Source organism: Lepisma saccharinum, chromosome 3, assembly GCF_977018435.1.
Source record: "Lepisma saccharinum chromosome 3, izLepSacc3.1, whole genome shotgun sequence".
NCBI lineage: Eukaryota > Metazoa > Arthropoda > Insecta > Zygentoma > Lepismatidae > Lepisma > Lepisma saccharinum.
The window spans coordinates 131,562,722-131,582,636 of record NC_139231.1 but is presented as its reverse complement, the minus strand read 5'-3'; the positions used below and the strand labels follow the sequence as shown (position 1 = coordinate 131,582,636).

The 19,915-nt window shown below is 39.9% G+C and overlaps 1 protein-coding gene across 1 annotated transcript in view; it reads left to right on the top strand.

Moving 5' to 3' along the window:
- The first annotated feature begins 2,282 nt into the window (after window positions 1-2,282).
- LOC145985417 (uncharacterized) overlaps window positions 2,283-19,915 on the top strand; it is a 39,512-nt gene continuing 21,879 nt past the window's right edge. The window contains exons 1-2 of the mRNA XM_083119416.1: window positions 2,283-2,585; window positions 9,521-9,624. Coding sequence (XP_082975542.1) covers window positions 9,595-9,624 — 30 coding nt within the window. The 5' untranslated portion in view covers window positions 2,283-2,585; window positions 9,521-9,594. The remainder of the gene's footprint in view (window positions 2,586-9,520; window positions 9,625-19,915) is intronic.

Sequence of the window (19,915 nt, the reverse complement as noted above, 5' to 3'; positions counted from 1 at the left end):
AAACAAATTTGACTTACGCCACCCTTGGCAAAAAGTCGCTACATTGTATTAAAATATCTCGGTCGACAAACTACACTTGCCATCTTATATCATGTGATTGAATTCATGTTTCTGCGCTGAATAGTAATGGTTTAATCACTATCGAAAGAGCAGTGATCGGAGTAATGTGGGATGTTGGTCGGGGGAAGGTTGTCACTATGCTAAACCATGGGATCATGCTCCAGCTAATCCCAAGGCTGGACCAAACACCCCCAAGGTAACATTTTCCACTTCAAGCGCTGGAAAGAGGAAGCCGATTTGCAGACCTTGTAAGATTAATAACTTGTGTAAAACAAACAGTGATGTGAAAAGACATTTTTGTTGTGTACTACAGCAACGTTTGACTCCGACTGTACTTAGCGTGCATTTTACTGTCGTGCCCTGGATTTCGAACTGGATGGACTGCAACCGTGCAAAAATTCGGTTGCAGGAAGTGCCATGGAAATTTGACCGATAACGTCACAAGATTTTTCATTGTCAAACTCGTTTCCATCACTTCACAGCCGAAAGATGCATTTCTGGTTCTTGTTAGGTTTTTAACAGCTTGTCTAAACTAGTTCTCTACGCTATACGCTTAACAAGCCGTAAAAGTGTATTATTTTGTTAAAGGAAAAGAAAACAGTGTTCACGTGCTGGAAACTGGCAACAAATAAAAGATGGTTGAGCTTTCGACCGGTTTTACTTCTTTTAAGTATTGGACAATGCATAGCAGAAACTTTCATCAAACTATCCTATCTGAAATGAATTTTCTTTCAGCTAACATACATTTCTGCGATGTTCCTTACTAGCCTAATAACTACGGTTTCTACCTGGGATTTTGGGAAAGATTTATTTTTATCATTCCTAAACCAGCAGGTTTATAGCCTTGCATATATCCATATATTGAGCAAGATCTACTATTTCCTATCCTCACTCACACGAGAAAGTCTGGTGGCTCTACTGCTCGTTAGCCTGCATGGAAGAGAGGTTCATATTTGACAAAAGTAACAGCCTTGTCTACAATAGCTTTAACATTGAACACTAGATTAAACAAAGGTCTATTGAAATTTCTACGCAGTGAAATATTTCTTATCAAAATAAACAAAACATTTGTGAAAAGTAAAGCATTTCTGCAAAACCAACAAAGAACTCGTATTTTTTTTCCAGCAAGCTATTTAACTCAACATGTGTGATGTTGATGTTAATACATTGAATACACACTTCCACGAATATTATCTTTGGAACAAAGTAACATTTGATTTTATTTCACCTATATCTGTAGATTTATTACACCTAGAGTGAAACCACATGGAATAGTGGATTAAATGAAAGAAGCGCATCAGAGTTCTCATTCATTTCTTTCGTTTTTTGTTCGTGGCAGCACCGTCGCAGCCGACACGGTAATTAACAACTCTTTTCATGGTCTGTAAAGGGGCGCCATCTAGCATAAGAAGCAACAGCTAAACATTTTATATGGGTTCATATCTCGAACCACGTGCAGCTGCTGCTAGGTTATTACGTAATTCCTTTATATTACACCGACGTGGTTTAGGAAATAAAATAACTTACATCAAGCATTGATTTAGAACATTGTTTCTTCTGTGCTCCCGACTCGTTTTGAACGATCAAGGTTTCTTTTGTTTAGTGCAAAATGAAAAAAAAAGCATGCTGATGGCTCTGCAAGCTGGAAATATAAAATTTGTTTCGTGTCTCCCCAAGGACATCTTTCTAAGATTTTGTACACCTTCCTACAATGGCACACTGACATTCTCGCAAGGCGCATTTCCAGTCCTGGTTAAACCTGTGTAGTCATTAATACGTATTTGGCGATTTGATAATATTACTGTGTGGTTTGTTCAGTGGATGTGTCTGCTTAGTAGTTTTTAATTGACTATACCTGTTGGAAACAGAAGGAAAACATTAACAAATGAAATTATGCTGAAAAAACTTCTAGAACACTTTCCATCAAATTTATGTTCCAAAAAGTTACAGATGTGTCCGAAAGTGTCATGCAGTTTCTGAAGTTGCAATTTTGTTGTTATGTTAAGCTAGTTCTAGTGATAAACCTGTTACCTTCCCTTTAAATAAATACACGAATGTCTTTCTTAATCACTACACTTAACCGGTAAGTAGCGGCGCGTAGTAGCAGGTTTCGAATCTTCACTGTTTATCGAAGTTAGAAAGGTCTTCATTGCAACTTGTATATCTTGCCTTGGCATTCACGTTATTTCTTAAACAGCGGTTGATGGAAGAAAGCCAAATTTTTGCAACGGAAGGGAGAAATATTGCAACACATTTCAACCAATTAACAAGAAAAATGTTTGTAGCGCTTGATCTCCCAGATGGTTTCCGCATGGAAGAGTCTTTGGCACTGCTTTGCAGTAAATTTCTCTCAATTTAGCGGTCATTAGTGGAAGGAGGAACGGACGCATATTTTCTACTGTACTCTATAACCCATTTGCTTCTTTCTGTTCCAGCCACATTCTGGCAGTAGTTTATTTTGCCACTTAACATCATCGAAAGACAGCTATAATGATATCCTTTGGCCTTTGATGTTGTTGCTGAATGTAAGAACGATATTCTGAATCTATTTTTGTTGAATAGTTTGAAAGTTATACGTTTGTATATGTTTTTTTAGACAAGGCTTCCAATTTTACTACCTTGCACCATATGGCAAAAAGTTATGATGTAAAGTTAGACTGGGAAGTCGGCCGAAAAACATGGTTTCAGTGAACCTACATCAATGAACTAACTCTTTGTTCCATATGAAACATGTTATGTATGTGATGGAAATTTATTTATTTTTGTGTGTTTCTAAGAGTAGTGTGACGTCATCCCTTCCCCCATGTTGATCAAAACATTCGAAAGCGCCATAAGGAAGCATGGGAGTTCTGATACTTGTAATGGTATGTGTCAAATATTAGTAGCTTGTTCAGCTATGGTTTCACCAAAAAAAGTGAGAAGGCAGATATGTATCTGTAAACTGCCCCTTGCTCGTGTGGCAGATATCGGCTGCTACCACAGCACCTGAGCCAATGGGCAAACGCGCAATGCGGTGTGTTTTTGTTACGGAAACGGTTCCCGGACATATTTATCCTCAAGCACATCATTCCCGTCGTTTTCCTGTTTCGTAGAAGTTATCCAAATCGAAAGGTTCCCGAGTAGCACAGTAGCCACTTTTCCCGCCAGGTGTCAGTTCGAATGTTATCTACTGCCCTCTGAGGCGCAGGCGCATACTCGTGCGTCTTTGACCCTCGAACTCCAGCTATGCCGCTCAGGGGTGCCTATCCCCCAAGGTTAATGGCGCTTCCCCTCCGGATCATGTCCTAATCCTCATATAGTATTTTAATTACGATGGCGTGTCTGTTACTGTAAGTCACATGTGTTCAGCTTTACTGAACACTTTACTTCATCTGTCCCACTTTCCCCCTACATTCTTCCTTTATTAGATCAAATATGGTGCACCTAGTAACAACAGTATCTTGTAACCAGCTAAAATAAATGAATTGCTAAGGATATAATTCTGATCCCACTCGCTTGCCTCATCGCACACATTGCAGCATGATGCCTAGTTGTAAATTTTTTTGTACATATATTTTAAAAAAAATAGGTTTATATACATGTGGAATTTTACATTATTAAGGAACCGCCCCAAATAAAGTTCTAATGGCGCGGTCCGCACCATTATTCCCTCATGGGCACCCTGATGCCGCCATGGAACTAATAACGGCACGGGACATTCGGGGGGGGGGGGGTAACAGAGCTTTACGCGGCACGACCTTATTTGACCAATCAAACTCCTCACGTTGTAACCAAGAGTAAGACTTGATACAGGCACTGATGTCGGGTGAAAAGATGGCACAACTGTTTAAATAAATGGACCAACCTTCCTTAAAACAGCCATCCGGAGAGGGAAGCTTGAGAAAAGTGACGTCACCTGCAGACAAACGTTTCTCCTTTGCACGCTAAGGACGTGGCGTGGCCTGTCAAGATGTTCACATCGCAGAATCGAAGCAAGGTAGCTCGAGGGTCAGCTCTTTTCGGAAACATAATTAGGACTTAGGCTGCTGTGGCGTGCATAATCACAAGAGGCGGCGGTCTTTTTGCACACGAGGCGATAAAACTGCGCTGGTGCAGTGTTGCCTACTAACAAGAAAAGTTTGCAGTATAAACGTGTATAAATTCAGTCAGAATATTCAATATATTGATAAAGCACGAAAGCAAAGTTTAAAATATAAGTATACATGAAAAAGGATGACATGGTACTAGGTCATTGGTTCAAATCCTGTGTAAGACATGGACATTTCGTTGTATTCGTTTTCTCATCATCCACCCGCATCACCACGGTTTACGTAGAGAGGCACAAGAGATATCTAAATTAACAAAGATGTCACATAAATATTGTTCATTTCCTGTTATCGTAGTCAAACTCGAAACCCGAACGAAATGCCATCTATCCAAGTGTTTGCCAGCTCGGGCTGCCAGTCGCTTCACCCTTCCAGCCCTAAGTCCAAAAAGCCCCACACTTGTAATTTGAATTTGGAAGCTACAAGCATGACAGTCCCCGGCTTTGATTTCTCACCAGCACTGGCGAGAAATAATTTCCTCTTATCGCTTGTGAACCCCGAATCTTTCCACGTGGTTGCCAGCTCGGGCTGCAAGTCGCTAATTTCAGAAGAACCTCTCGCGGCCCAGTAAAATTGACGCCAGTTCCCGGCGGTTGAGAAACACTGACCTAGAGCAAGTGGAAGTTAGGAGTACATAGCCGGCCTCTGTGGTAGTGTGGTTAGCACGGCGCGCTACGACGCCAGGGGTCCTGGGTTCGAATCCGGACCTGCGCATGCGTGTTATTTGTGAGTGTCCCTTTATCAATTTCATCATATCATCATTCATTCTCAACTTCGCGATTAGCCAAGAGTTGCAAAAAAACGAAGAAAAATAAACCAAATCAATCAAACATTTTTCGAGTTTAAAAGCTCGTAACATTTCTTTGGACATCCTGAGAGTACATAGCGGTCACCTGTGGTCCGCGGACCCCAGGTTATGAACCCATGCGCTCATGTATATTTGTTTTGTAGTAAGTTGTCATAGTTGGCAACACTGATGTGCCCCTTTCCCATTCCGAACACGTCTGCTAATGTCGCTTGCTTGTTGAGGCTGTTGAGTTTGAAGACCCGCGCATCCCGCAAACAAGTTCCTTGGAAAACGAATGTGAACACTGACAATTACTTCTGGACGATTTGCATTCATTACCTTGTCCCGGCTGGTATAGGAGTCCACAGCATTCAATTACAGCGGCGTTCTAATCATGGTGTAATGATAGGAGGTGGAAGTGTTGAGATATGTGAGCATATGAGGTTATCCTTCAGCGTGTTCCAAGTTCTGACGACTTTATTCTGGGAGTCGAGGTTCCTTTTCCTTTAAGACAATTTAGCCAAGAAAATTTATCCACTCCGACATTTAAGGGAATAAACTGAACTTGGAATAACAATCATCTTTGTCTTCTGCTATAATTTCAGAAAACTATTGCTTACGAAGACCTTCTTGGATCATCCACTTACTTTGTGATTTTAGTGTAGCATTAATTGATTGATTGCTTTGGTTTATTATACTTCGCATTTCTGCCGCTTTTGACTAATCGCGAAGATGAGCACGAATGATGAAAGTGCCTAGGAGGCGATTCGAACTCGGGACCCCTGGCATCGTAGTGCTCTGTACTAACCATTCTGCCATGGAGGCTAGCAGAGGCTAGCCACAATTGTGATACTGTAGTCGTACACTGAACACACTGTAATCTGTTACTTGAACAGCCTTCGTACTTAACTGAAAGTTGCTATAGCAGATGTGACGTGAGTGGTTTCAACCAATGACGTGTCCGATAGACGTAAGACTAAGTCTCTCGTTTCCAAAAGAATGGTAATAATGACGGTATAGAAATATGTCTTACATGTTTATACGTAAGTTGTGTACTTTCAAAGTCGAAAAAACACCACCATTTTGGTGAAGGATTTAGAATTCCAGATTGAAATGTATATTTTACTGTAGAAATTCGGCAAATTTTTCCAAACGAATAGATTGAAAACACAAGTAAAGAGACAGTCATATGCAGGGCCGAAAACTTACAGTACGAATTAAGAAATTGAGAGCGCGTTCGTCATTGGCTGAGACACGAAGGAAAAGTCGGACCGTAGAAGGATATTAGAAGAATTGCAAGCCAAGAAGGGATGGAGCAGTGATGAATGGCAGCAGAATGGAGAAGAGACAATACACCATTTAGGGTCAAGCAAAAGCCTTGAGCAAAACAAGAACGGACACAACAAAGACAACAAACTGTTGATAGTCTTGACTAGCTCATTAAAGTCTAACAATTGAAGGTGAGCGAACTTCCTTTGTCTTTCTCCCTCTGACTCGAGAGAAAAAAGACTAAAAACCACCCCTTTCGTACATGGCGCAAATGCGGAGCCCAAATTTGGTTGCGGTGATGGACGTCTGTGGGTTGGTCCGGAAGGGCGTATCTTGACAACCCCCACGGAGCGGTGGCGCCGTCTTTGGAACATTTAACTCACCCTCATCCCTCGATCGCAAGATTAACGATGCTCGAATTATTGCCTGTTTTCCATCTGTAAACGTCACCGCGGAAGGGGTGCGATAGCATAAAAGAGTGTCATCTTAACGACCCCTCAAGATGCAATGCTATATTTTGAATAGGGGTTGCTCCAGCTACAGAAATTGTAGGAATTTTGTGAAGGGTTTATTTCTTATAGAAAAGTTTATACGTCCGGAAACAGCTCACAAAGCATACTTGCATGAGTTTGTACATGATAATAAATTTGACAGACATGATATACAAATGAAATAACAAATAAGACACCAATAAAGAAAAACAAAACATACGTACAAACTAACTTAAGACTGATACATTACAAAATTGTAAACCGAGCTAATATTGACGTAGCCTGAACATTACACTATTAATTTCTTCCTGAAACAATATGGTTTATAAATCACGGTAAGGATTTGAAATGTTGTGTTAAGCCCACATTATTCTATGCTAATAGTGCCTGTATTTAAAGGTTTAATTGTAGATCGTTGTATTCATTCGAGACTACAAGAATGAACGATATCTTTCGCACAGTGAATTAAGAAATTTAAGAAACTAATTCGGGAGCATTTATTTCTAAAGGTTGGTTTCAGTATGACGCCTTTCGTTTTTGTCTGAAAGCTCTCAAATAGAGATGACATGTGCAAGCTATTTAAAACACGGCACAGTTAGAGTGACATGCAGGCGACAAAGAGGCACGTGCAAGTTGTTTTACTTTGGTACGAAAGGTCTAATTTATTTCTGAAGGTTCATGTCGCTTGTCAATTCCCTTAGACCTTGCAGCATTCTAAATGTGCTTAACCCCCGTGCATCACGTACATAGAGACTGGACACCAAAGGAACCAGACACATAACTTTATTTGATTGCTAAACTATACTTATTATGTCTAATTTTCTTATTTTCTTATATCTGATCAACTAGTAAGAGTATCTGTATATTAACAGAAAGAGGGTACAATATTAATACATGACTGTAAGGAAAGTGTAAGTGTGTGTAAAGACAAATTTATGTAGTGCGTACAGCTCGCACAAGGAAAATACAAATAAATACATAGGACGACAAGTCTAACTATGAACTATGAATACTACTGATTTACAGAATGTCGACAAATTCGCACCGAGAGGAAAAAAATACATTCATTATGTAATTTTAAATACACACAATCATAGACATCACAAGGGGGCAAGTAGGAACCAGGCCCCCCTTGGAAAGATATTGTCATCCTAAAATTATATATTTTAGTCCTGTAATTTCATTTCAGTGCCAGTAATATATCTTAATTGCCAGAAGGGCATTGCAGGAACACAACGTTAAATTGAAGGAGTATTTTTGGAGTAGGGGAACACTATTATACGGGGCAATATGCATCGCTTATCTTCCCCGGGGGAAAAGTACCTTGCTTGCCCCTTCCTGACAAAAAAAATCCTACGGATGTCCATGCTAACGATATGATCTTAAAATTGATATTACTGTGGAATAATACTTTCAAACAATGACTAATACTGTAAAATTAACTACATTACTATACCTTTAATGACTAATTTGTAATCCCCCAAAACGTCTCTCCTCCCTACCGGAATAAATATTTTGAACAAGTAGGGAGAGAGAGACTTAAATATTCACAAGGGGAATTCCCCTTCAACCCCTCCTACAAATACCACAGCGAATATTGTAGAAATTCAGTAATTGTATGTTTTTCTTGTTAATGGAGATTAACTAGGACGACTATAAATTAAGAGGGAGAAAAATGGTTCGTGTCCGTCGTTTAATAGGGGCTGCAAATCAGGTGAGGGTGAGAATCGAGTGAACCCCTTTGGAGTCGAGGTGTGGCGCGTGTGCCGCGGCATAAATCTTGACAAATGCAGCCAATCGACTGAAACTCCAAACAATTTCTTATTCTCTTGTCCGAGACTGGCATCCATTTAATGTCAGAAGTTGTTAAAAACCAATTCGTCTTTCACCTTTCGAAACGCGTTTGGTATTTATGCTCTGTTGCTCTGTTTACTGCGACAATAAATCCACCACAATTTATTTCTGAAGTTGAGTATATTTCATGGTGTTGACTTGGAGGATAAGGCCACAATACCTTGGATTTTATTTTTATTTTGTACTTTGTTTATTGCTGTCTCTAGTCACGCTTGGAGTACCGTAAAATATGTGCAATTAAGAACTGACTACCAATACAATTTTATTATATTGTGAATTACATATACAATAACAAGTTCATGCAGAAAAGGGAAGTAAAATAAATGAAGTCAATCATTCCTTTGTTCCTTCTATCTTCTAATCTCTTTCAATCGATCCTTATCTATCTCGTTCTTCTTTCGTGTATCTGTCTGTGACTCTCCTCAGTTGATTCTTGCACTTCCATAACATATTTTCATTTCCTTCTTCTCTTCTTTGCCCCTTTCCCTCTCTCCGCTTTCACCGTCTCACATGGCCTTGTATCTCTCTTCTCTTCCACCCTCTTTCCGTTTTCCTGTCATATCGAATTGGGGTAGGTCGAATTCTTTTTTGATAGTCCTGCTTCTGTAGTTTCTTTTCAATTTCTTCTATCCCTTCTTTTTCTATTTTCTTTCCCTTGCCTTTTCGCTTATCTCAAATTTTCTTCTTTCGCCTTTAATCTATCCTTCATTCTTCCGTCCCGAGATGTACTATCTCTCTCCTTCTCGGTAGCTCTCAATGTTCCTGTTCTTATTGAAACCGAAACTTCTACGATAACTGACTTCAAACTCAATCGTCTTCATGCACAAAGAATAGTGTCGAGTTTTTAGAATAGCCTCAAACAGTGTAAGTAGGATATTTAAAGTCTGCGTGTATGTGTAGTTGCACTTGTATGTGAATTTTCGAACTTCTTTCCTCTAAACTTTTTCATGGACACTCTTGTCTTCTCTTTGCAGCCATTGTACAACGGATATCGGTTGGATTCTCGCAGGTGAAGATCCAAGGCGTAACAACGTGCCTCTACCTCTGCATGGACAGCTGTGGGTTGCTCTACAGTTCGGTAGGTGTTTCTTCTCCTCATTCTGTTTTTCACTAACCGATAACGTCATTCGTCTGCTTACACTTCACAAGTTTTAGAAAATTTAAATAAATAACATTGTATAGAGCGCAATAACAGGAGGACTACCGCTTTCATGAATGTTCATGTCTCTGATCCGCATATCTGTGAATGTATGGCAGTTGTATAGGATAGGAGTGTACACAGGAAATGTAGTAATTGCTATTTATGCAAAACTGTAACTTCGACATGATTTATTATAACTTCATGTTACAAAACTCCATAAAAGACATAAACAATAACAAAATACAATCTATCCCCACAAAGCAAACGACACAGTCAGGGAAGAGGTGGGCATTAGAGATTTCAGTGAGATGAGAACCTTGCGTACATACTTTGCAAATGATGATAATATAGAAAAGCAGAGTAATGAGTTCTTCTCATCAGCGATTCCGTTTTATGCAGTAAAAATGCACTAATTGCACAGATCTCAAACGATTATTTGAAAGAAGCCAAAATTTACACATTTAACTGTAAATGCACAGTTGTGTGCACATTTGCTAAGATTCATTTCGAGTTTTGTGTGAGCGTTGTTCCTATACCAAACTTTGGCAACATTACAATTCCTTCTTGCACACACAGACTTCAAAGAATTCAAACTCTTTCGCACATCACTGTTATAATAATAATAATAATAATAATAATAATAATAATAAAATAATCTGGAGGAAAAAGTTCTGATTCCTATTGCTAATTTTGTGCTGATTTTAAATCTGTATTTAGATTTTCTCTGTCAGGGACAGTTTACGAGTAATTGTGATTTTATCTAAAATTCTTGCAATTTTAAGGCGAATACTGAGTGAACTCATGGAATAATTTAATCATCCTTTCTCGAAACTTAGTATATTATGTTTAAAAGTTATAAATGTGATATGTGACATAATATTCGCACACAGAATTGTTATATAATACTTATTTTAAAAAATATAATAAACGTTTTGCAATTTATATTTCATATAACATTATATCCGTGCTCTTTTTCCTTTGTCTCTTAGACGTGCTTCAAACTCTGGATTTACTGAAGTTCTCTAATTTGAGGTCCCACAAAGTACCTTTCTTTCGCTTTGCTGGTGAAAGACGAGGCAATTTGTTTGAAATACACTTAAATCTTCTTCCAGTTCTGTCCATAGCCTTTACAAATTGTTTCCTAAGGCCTAGCTTTGTGTGAAGAGGGGGAAGAGGAACATCACACGCTGTATAATTTTTCTCCCACTTGTCAATTTCGTTGAGACCAATTCATTTTTGTACAGTGGTTCTTCTGTCACGGGTATACCACTTGCAGAGGAAGCAGGTATACTTTGTGTAGCCATGTTGCATTCCCAATATCATTGCAACTATCAAATCGCCAAATATCTTCCACTTATGCTCATTATATTGCATGGATTTCTTCTAATATCTCTGGACCTAAAGGAAATCGGTAAGGATGGAAAATATTGGATAGATCTTGCCTAGGATAGGGACAGACGGAAGGCTTGTGTTGCTGCGGCCATAAGCCTTTGGGCTTAAGAAGCTAGAGAGATAGTTAGTTAGCTTCTAATATCTCACAGGTTTCTTTGTGACATCAGAAGAACGTATGAACGTTCATTAAACCACTATCGTCGTTGCGATCAGTCAATAGGGCTCAGTTTCAAAATAGGCACGTTTGTCTAAATTTAGTAATGCTTGTGCTGGGGTGGAGATTATATTGGACGATTCCAAGGTAATGTTTTGTAGTACTTCTTCATGATAGATCGAATCCTCTTCTTCTGCCTTGAGAAGGCCAACTCTCGACAGATGAAGTTACCTGGTTGATTTCGACAGGCAAACGTACGTATATCAACTTAAACAAAATCTGCAAACACAATGCTTACTATTTTGACAATATCTTGCAGGTACATCATGTAGCTTAGTAACAGAACTGCCAACATCTGAAACAGAAGCAGATGTTGCCAACTGCTCATCTGACAATTCCCTGCATTTATCACGAACGGTGAATCTGAGTAAATGATTCTCTTTATTTCCTTATAATTAAAAAAAAACTATCCCTGATAGCGAAATTCTAATTACGGATTTGAATTTCCCATACCAAATTCCTTCAGGAAAACTAATTTTCACATAAGAAATAAAACCCTTGTAGAACAGTGATAATCAAAGGTAAAAAATATTTGAATATATGTCCAAGACTTTCAATTCTTTGCAGTCTGTGTGGGGTAAAGATTTGTGATATTGAGTTTAATTTGAGTCCACTTCATGCTCAGGTAGCCTAATAGGGACTATATCTACAGTTTAAAGTGCAATCCGAACCACTGTAAAATGTGCCTCTATCGGGATCGAACCCGGTACCCTCATGGAGTTACCACTATGCCAGGTGGAGGTCCAATCGTAACTTAGGCAGTAATTTATTCACATATTCCCAACAGTCTCCATTTATCCGCCCACTTCAATTTTTCTTCAACACCTTCGTAAATTTTTCCACAGTGGCCTAATTCGATATTATTTTGGTGCTGAATTTACTTATACACCCGTCAGATTGAAAATTCCCCGGAGAAATATATTTCAGTGGTTTGGATTGATTGATTTGGTTTTCTGCCACTTTTGGCCATTCGCGAAGACTAGGATGAGTGATGATGAAATTGATCATTGAAATTGAACATCCATGCCCAGCCCGGGATCCGCACCCTGGATTCCTGGCATCATAGTAACCTGGTTCGGATTCCACTTCAAACTGTAGGACCAGACCCCATTAATCCATCTTTTACAAAAATTGCGTCCCTCCTTTGAATTCGTAAGCAAGTTAAATACGAAAAATGGTTCAAGAATTCAAAAATCTTTGCGTTATTTTTACTCTTCCATTTCGGGCTACATTCCCGTGACCCCCCTGCAGAAAATGCTTCAGAAGGGGGAGATGAGTCATTTGTCAGGTGACGGTGAAGGTGAAGGGCCTCAGCAGGCGAGACGAGTGGTTTGTTTACAGAGGCTTCCGTAGGCGGCGACTTTTTCTCCCTATCGGCTTTTGTCTTCCGAACCACGACGAATGCCTCTGCTTCAAAAAAAGAAGAAAAAAAATCTCGAGCTCTCGGAGCTCATTAGGCGCGTTCTTTTCCAGCGGAAGAAACTCGCTAAAGGATTGTCGTTGCGAAAGAGACAATTTCTAGACGCTTTCGAAAAATTAACCACTTAGGAAAGAATTGTTGCCAGGAAAATTGGAAAAATGGACAGCAGGGGCAAGACTGCATACTTTAAGTCAACCCCATAAACAAGGGTAAAATTCTTGGGGAATTTCGCCGTGTTTATTGCATTCTTGTTGAAACCGAAAAGTGAGTCTAGTTTCTTGGCGGGAAACGTTGTTGATTAATTTTGATTATTTGGGCACATCAGTACATAGGCTATTTTTGCCTGTCGCACAATACGGGGATAAGCCTCTTAACTAAATCAAAATTGATGCAGGCCCCTAACAAGAAAATAAAATATGTCTATTAAAAACCTCCTCACTCATTTTTTAAAACTAATTCATTCATTCATCACTTAAAAAAAAATGAACTGTACTTTCTCTAAGGACTGAAATCTCCTTACCTACCTAAAAGCTGAGACTGTAAAGGGGCCCTCAGGACACACAAGGACAAACAGAGGTCAATACGATTCAACATAGGATTATCCCAGCCGTGGATCCAGACGCCAGAGCCTCGTCGTCCTGCAAGAAGCATTTACCAGGGTACTACGGGAAAGTGAGGTTGACTTTTCTTTAGGTATGGTCGAATTATTTTCGGAACATCTCCAACGAACAGCGCGAATCTGTCTAGCGAGCCTAGTGGGCGTGTAGAACCTGAGCAAGGGGCTTAGCGATAGGTTCTGGGTTGAGATGACGTCAGCGGCTCGCTTCGTTAATTGGCTGCTTCGAGAGTTGTGACTCGTTCCGATGCTTCAAATGCATAACAGCCAAAGATATTCCGGAAATAATTTCCCTCTACCTTACCAGAAGGTCACCCCTTAAACCCCAAGACGTGGGTATGAGCGCAGGTACCTGCGCTCACTGTCCTTGTGGTGGATGTGTTTTGGCGACCTATTTTCTCAGCTCCTACGATGTGTATGGCTCAATGGGTCATGCAAAACTGACACGAGATAAAATATTCTATGCTAAAACGTCAGTTGATAACAAAATAAACCCACTGAAGGGTTGTTTCAAAGTTTATTTTTTCCTCAAGATGAAGGATGAACTTTTCACCGAGACTGATCGCGTAGTGATAACGCTGTTGCTCTGTAATACATGAGTCCGGGTTCGCTACCCGGTGGAAGCACGTAGTGGTTCGGATCCCACTTTAAACTACAGGTCCAATCTCAATTAGCCTATCCTGTGCATAAAAGTGGAATAAAACAAAGCTCAAATAAACATAGTGCATCTTGGGCGGTTTTAACAGGTTTGCGAGGCTCTTGCACCTAACCTACACCTAACCTACTCACAGTATAATCTCAAGGATTTGTGTTGTGTCCTGTTCATGTGTTTTTGTGACAGTCATTTGACAAATTTCATCGCCTCATCTTCGAGATTAACCAAAAGTGACGAAAGCAAAGTACAGTATAACCAATCAATCAATTTTGAAGTGAAAATAATGATCTGGGGTCGAAGATGTTTCCATTTCAACTTTTTTGGTGCACTTCAGCTACCTTGTGGTAGAAATACAGTGAAAAGAAAAATACACCCAACAAAAATAACGTATGCTAATTGGCAACACTGTACGTGACTGTTTTGAAATGTTTATCCAGGCTGTTAGAATGAAGTCATGAAACCATTAGATATGTCAAGAATGTCAGACACAGATTGCTTCACTTTTTTTTTGTATAAAAAGTTTGCCACACTGATATGTCCGCCTGGCAATCATTTATCAAACTCTCATGTCGCATCTAAGAAACTTGTCAGAGCTCTCACACCAGCGCCTCGGTGCAGTCTGAAAAGTTTAAATGTCACGTCGAGTACAGGAAAGTTAGCAATTTGTATCAGTTTTTATTGATAAGATTAGCCTTCAGTGTACACGCCGTGAATGTCTGGCGTCAGGAGAAGGCTATCGCCATTTCTACATTCTTTAGCAAGTTTGTCCCTTAGCATTCAATACCTATTCATTCGCCACATGCCACCCAAGACGCAGAATTCCTCTGTTGACACTTAGAATTAGCGATCGACGTACACATGCAGGACGCTTCGACTTTTCTGGGAAAGTCTTTGGACAGGCGTCATCGGTTCGAGAATGATCTGTTCTCAAGGAACTGCTCCAAATGAACTGTTCTCAAAGAGCTGTTTCCTGAACGTGTGAATGGTTAAGTTGCAAGGATTTCTCCCGGTCTTTCTCGCCTGGTGCCTGTAACAAACACAATAGAGTTCCCTTTATTTTCTTTGTCACTTCCTATCGTTCTTTCACCTTTGCCAAAACTATTAATCACGTTGTGCGAGTGAGAGATATCATGAAGACATACGGTGATATTCTTCTGATAGAATTTGTGAAAGGAAAAAGTTGCCCGGCCATCTTTATTCCTGGCCATTGACGCTTGAGGATGATTGATTTTGTTTTTAAGTCCACTTTAGGTACTGGAAGACTAATTAGGACACTTGAAAGTGGGATCCGAACCAATATGTACCTCCACCGGGATCGAATCCGAGACCCCTTGATTACAAGTCGACGACGTAAGCAGTACGCCATCGGGGAGGCTCAATTGATGTTGAGAATAAGGATATTAAGCTCTATTTTGTAAGAGTCTGAGGGAAGTTATGACGTCTTTTTAAAGCAGTCTGTGCTATAGTTTTTGCACATGTATGTGTGTGTGTGTGTATGGAAAGCTGGGCCCCCCTCCGTGGTACGCCCCTGCGCTAGCGGTATTAAATTAGGTACTGAGACAATAATAAGAATCTGATGAATGTAACTGTAAATCATGTTTTCTGCAATTGTTGAATCGTTATCTTAAAACATTTTCGTGGAAAATTAATCGAATGCATTGCCACGTATTTTTTTATATGGACGTCTTTATCCGTATTTTTTTTTTTGTAAATCGATAACAGTAATGTAATTGATGCAATAGACAGTGTCGTAGTCTTTTACTGTAGTTTAACTTTTATTAAAAAAAAATCTTCGTGATAAATCCCTTAATTATGTTCATTCTAAGAAAGTATATTTGCTCGCGGGACCCGATTTGGGCCTAGGCTCGCGCCTAGGACCCACAAAATTGTCACATCTTAGTGCGGCCATGCCGATTGCCGTCATTTTATTTTCCTTTCACTATTTTTCTTTTCGCTTAACAGCGAATTGGATGGAGTGTGGTACTCTGTAAGTAGATTGTGATAACATAACATAGCAGACGCCAATTTTGTAACACCGTAAGTCTTTTCTTGGATTTACGTAGTTACACGCATAAAATACTGGAAAAGAAATAAATAAAAGTATTCAAATGTATTGTAACACAACTGTTTATATTTATTTACCTCTATGGGGGTGTAAGGAGCGACCTTTTGAGAAGGCACCTGACCTCACTTCCACGTAGAACGCTCCGGTAACTTGAAGACTAAAATTGGTAAACGCTGTAAGTGCCACAATAATTCAAACACCGTTTTCCACGTTAAACTGTCAAATGTGCCATGCTTTATAATGTGGTAAACGTGAAATGTGGCTGGTAGTCCTCTTAAGTAGTCCAAAGGGCGTGTAAAGAGGTCACTAGTGTGCACGTTCTTACAGGCTGCTGTGCTGAACGATGCGATTTCCCAACACTTTCGCTTTTGGCACTTACAACGTTTACCGCTTTTAGTCTTCACTTCAGTCTTGCAGGCCAACGAGGTTCTAGGGCCTGGACCCTCGGCCAGTATAATTCTTTGTAGGTTTGTGTGTTATCCTCTGTTTTGTCCTTATATGTACTGATTGATTGATTTGGTGTTTTAAGTCCACTTTATGCACAGTAAGCTAATCGAGACTGGACCTACAGTTCCTAAGTGCTGAAACACCCACAATATTATTTTCATCCAATGATTACTTTTCTCTGTGTTTATAAATTCTAACATTTATAAAACTCGTTACAATTTTTTATTGCCTATAAAGTACATTTTGATCAGTAATTGTATTAGGGACATGTTTATCCTTCACTTATCGCAACTAACCTTTCGTCTTCTTGTAACATTTACATAATGTGCAAAATCTTCAAAGAAAATGTTGCGGAACGGGCATAATTCTACAAATTATAACAGTTATGAAATGACATAGGCGCAGCTACATTTTAAAAATCCAGTCCTGTCTATTTCACAAACGATTTGTAATAAAAATCCGGAAACGTACACAGTGAAGGAAAGCACTTTGCTGAATGAAGCAGAAAAAGATATGTGCTGCCACCTATGCACAGATCCAGAAGTTTTCGTGTACGTCGTCTGCTCCATCTCTTGACAATTCTATGCAACTGCTGCTGTTCAGCGGACAGAATGTGCATACAGGTCCTTATCAGCAAACTCCTAGGCGGACTGTTTAGCACAGCGTACTACGAGGTACTGAACTGGGTTCGAATCCCCGCCTGGCTTTTAATTACTAGAAGAAGAAAGAGAAACAGTAGATAAACAAAGAAAGAAAACATAAAGCACAAAAGAAGAACGAAGAATACAAAGAGAAAATGTTAGCAGTACAGCGACCCTGAAAATATTTCGCCCAGCCTGGAATCATGTAACCAATTGGGTTCATTGAGAGAACAGTTTTAAGGTAACGTACCCACAAATAAAGAATAGTTTTAACTTGATTCGATTTTATTGGCAATGTGTTAATACGCACTAGCATACGCAGGATTTTTTTTCGGAATGGCTGGAATTATTAACGTGAACATTTCTAGGGGGAGCGTTGAACACAATGAAATATTTCGAACTTGTCATTCTTAACCTTCGTTTTCGTTTTAAAAGTTGTTCGATAAAAATGATAATCGAAAGTCATTTTAGGAGGGTTACATGTATCGTTTTGCCCCCCCCCCCCACCACCGAATTCCTTACTGCTCTCATTCGAAAATTTTGATTTTCTAAAAATTCCGGAGTTGGTTGCAGCCCCATCAGCTCCTTCTGCGTACGCCAGTGGTAATACAGGAGTGACCATACCCTTGAATATGTTTTCCGACGTTCTGTCAAGCTAGAATGCTTCACCTGATAGCCTAACGGGCTGAAAGACAGTAATCCTGCCTTCTAATACCAAGTAAGGGGTTTTCGTATGCCGACTTGTCGTCGGCCACTACGCGAGGTGAATGGTGATAACCATGATGCCTATAATTAAAATTCCATAAAGAAACTGTAATTATATTTCATAGCTCGCTACCCTTTCCTGAAATTATTTTTATGAGGTTTTTTGTTCAGTGACTCATGCCGTAACAAGCTATTCCCGTGGCGCGCATCCCAGTGCATTGAACTTCGGGCTTATAGTGTTGATTTGCGAAGCTGACTGCATTTGAAAGAGCAGATGCAAAAATGTCCCTCGTGCCATCGCCAGAGAACAAGGGCGCTGCCAATTTTATTTTAGGCTTTTGTTAGTGCATGCCCCATTACGACCGCGACATGTGGCCGAACGAGAACCTACCTACGCGTTTCCACATGTGATTGCGTTGTCTGCCTGAAGGTAACCAAAAGAATATCCGACTACATCGGAAATTTTCTTAATATGGATATACTAACACTCATACTCTAATAGAAATAGGCAGGGTGGTATTTGAAGGGGGGAGGGTAAATTCTACCCTCTGGTTGCTAATTTTGGCACTGCAGGGGTAGTCTAATACACACACACACACACACTGACAATATTTTCCCCATCATCTACCTATAGCTTCATGAGGTGGCATATTTGAGATTGAATATGGGGATTGAGACCCCGAATATGGAGTGGTTAGCACAGCGCGCTACGACGCCAGGGATTTCGGGTTCAAATCCCGGCCTGGTCATAGGAGTTCCTTCTGAGTTGCAATTTCATCACATCAGACGATTCCAACTTATTGTCAGCCATATCGTGTAATGTTCCCATTGTCAAAACACGCCCCAAGCACAAAATCTTTCATTGCCAGAGAGCGAAAACATCCATTCTTTCTACCTCTCCGGTGTGGAGAGCGTGCAACTCTTTCAACACAATTTCATGTGTAAATAACACAATTGATATTTTTGCAATGAATTTATACAATTTTAAAAATACTATTACTGGAACACTGAATCAATTGTAGTAATATTATATAATTAGAGCACTATAATTGGGCTCAGCCTGTTGAGCTCTATCAATAAATAAGTACTAAATAAAAGTGGCAGAAAGCGAAGTAAAATAAACCAATCAATCGATCAAAAAATAGTTATCATTGACTAATCAAACTTATAAGTTATTATCAGTTCCCTGTGGCCGCGGTGGCTCAGTCGGTAACGCGTCTGACTACCATGCTAAAGGTCCCGGTTTGATCCCGGGAACTTTTCTAACGATGGAAGCGGCCCCGACGCCCACCCAGCGTCGAAAAACATGGGTACCTGGGGGAAACCCTGTGGGGTAAAGGCGGTCAGGGGCGTGATGCTGATCACATCACCCCCACTCACGACCGGATCAAGAAAGTGTGGGGCGTTACCCCCACACCCCCTATACGCCTTCATGGCGTGGTGCTATGCACAGGGGAGCACTTTACCTTTTTTTACCCTACCCCTCAACAACAACTCTTATCTCGATGGTCGAGAGTGCTACATATGACGTTATTGATTGATTGATTTGGTGTTTAAAGTCCACTTATGTTCAGTAAGACTAATGGGGACTGGACCTACAGCTGAAAGTGGGATCCGAACCACTATATGCCTCCACCGAGTATCGAACCCGGGACCCCTTGATTAGAAGGCGGCGACGCTACAAGTATGCCATCGGAAAGGTCCGTATGACCTTATCACCGAAGGCCCTCAGTTCCTTTGAGTTTATCCATCAGTTAATTTAATCATCTTCCGTCTTCATCGTCGCGATTGGTTGAAAGAGGTAGCAGGTGATGCAAAAATTTGTATTAGTATATATGCAAGTTTGTATTTATATGAAGATAAGTTTGAATAATGATATTAATTTTGAAACATTAACGGTAGATGTACTTTGTAGAATATATAAATATATAATAGATTTCTAGGGATTATTGTTGCGGAACCATCTTCCCTAACAACTGCTGTCTTGAAGTCTACCTCAGACTGAGATCTCAAACAGAGTGTCTGAAAAGCGACATTATGTCATTAGGTACTATTGTACTTCATCTCTTAAGA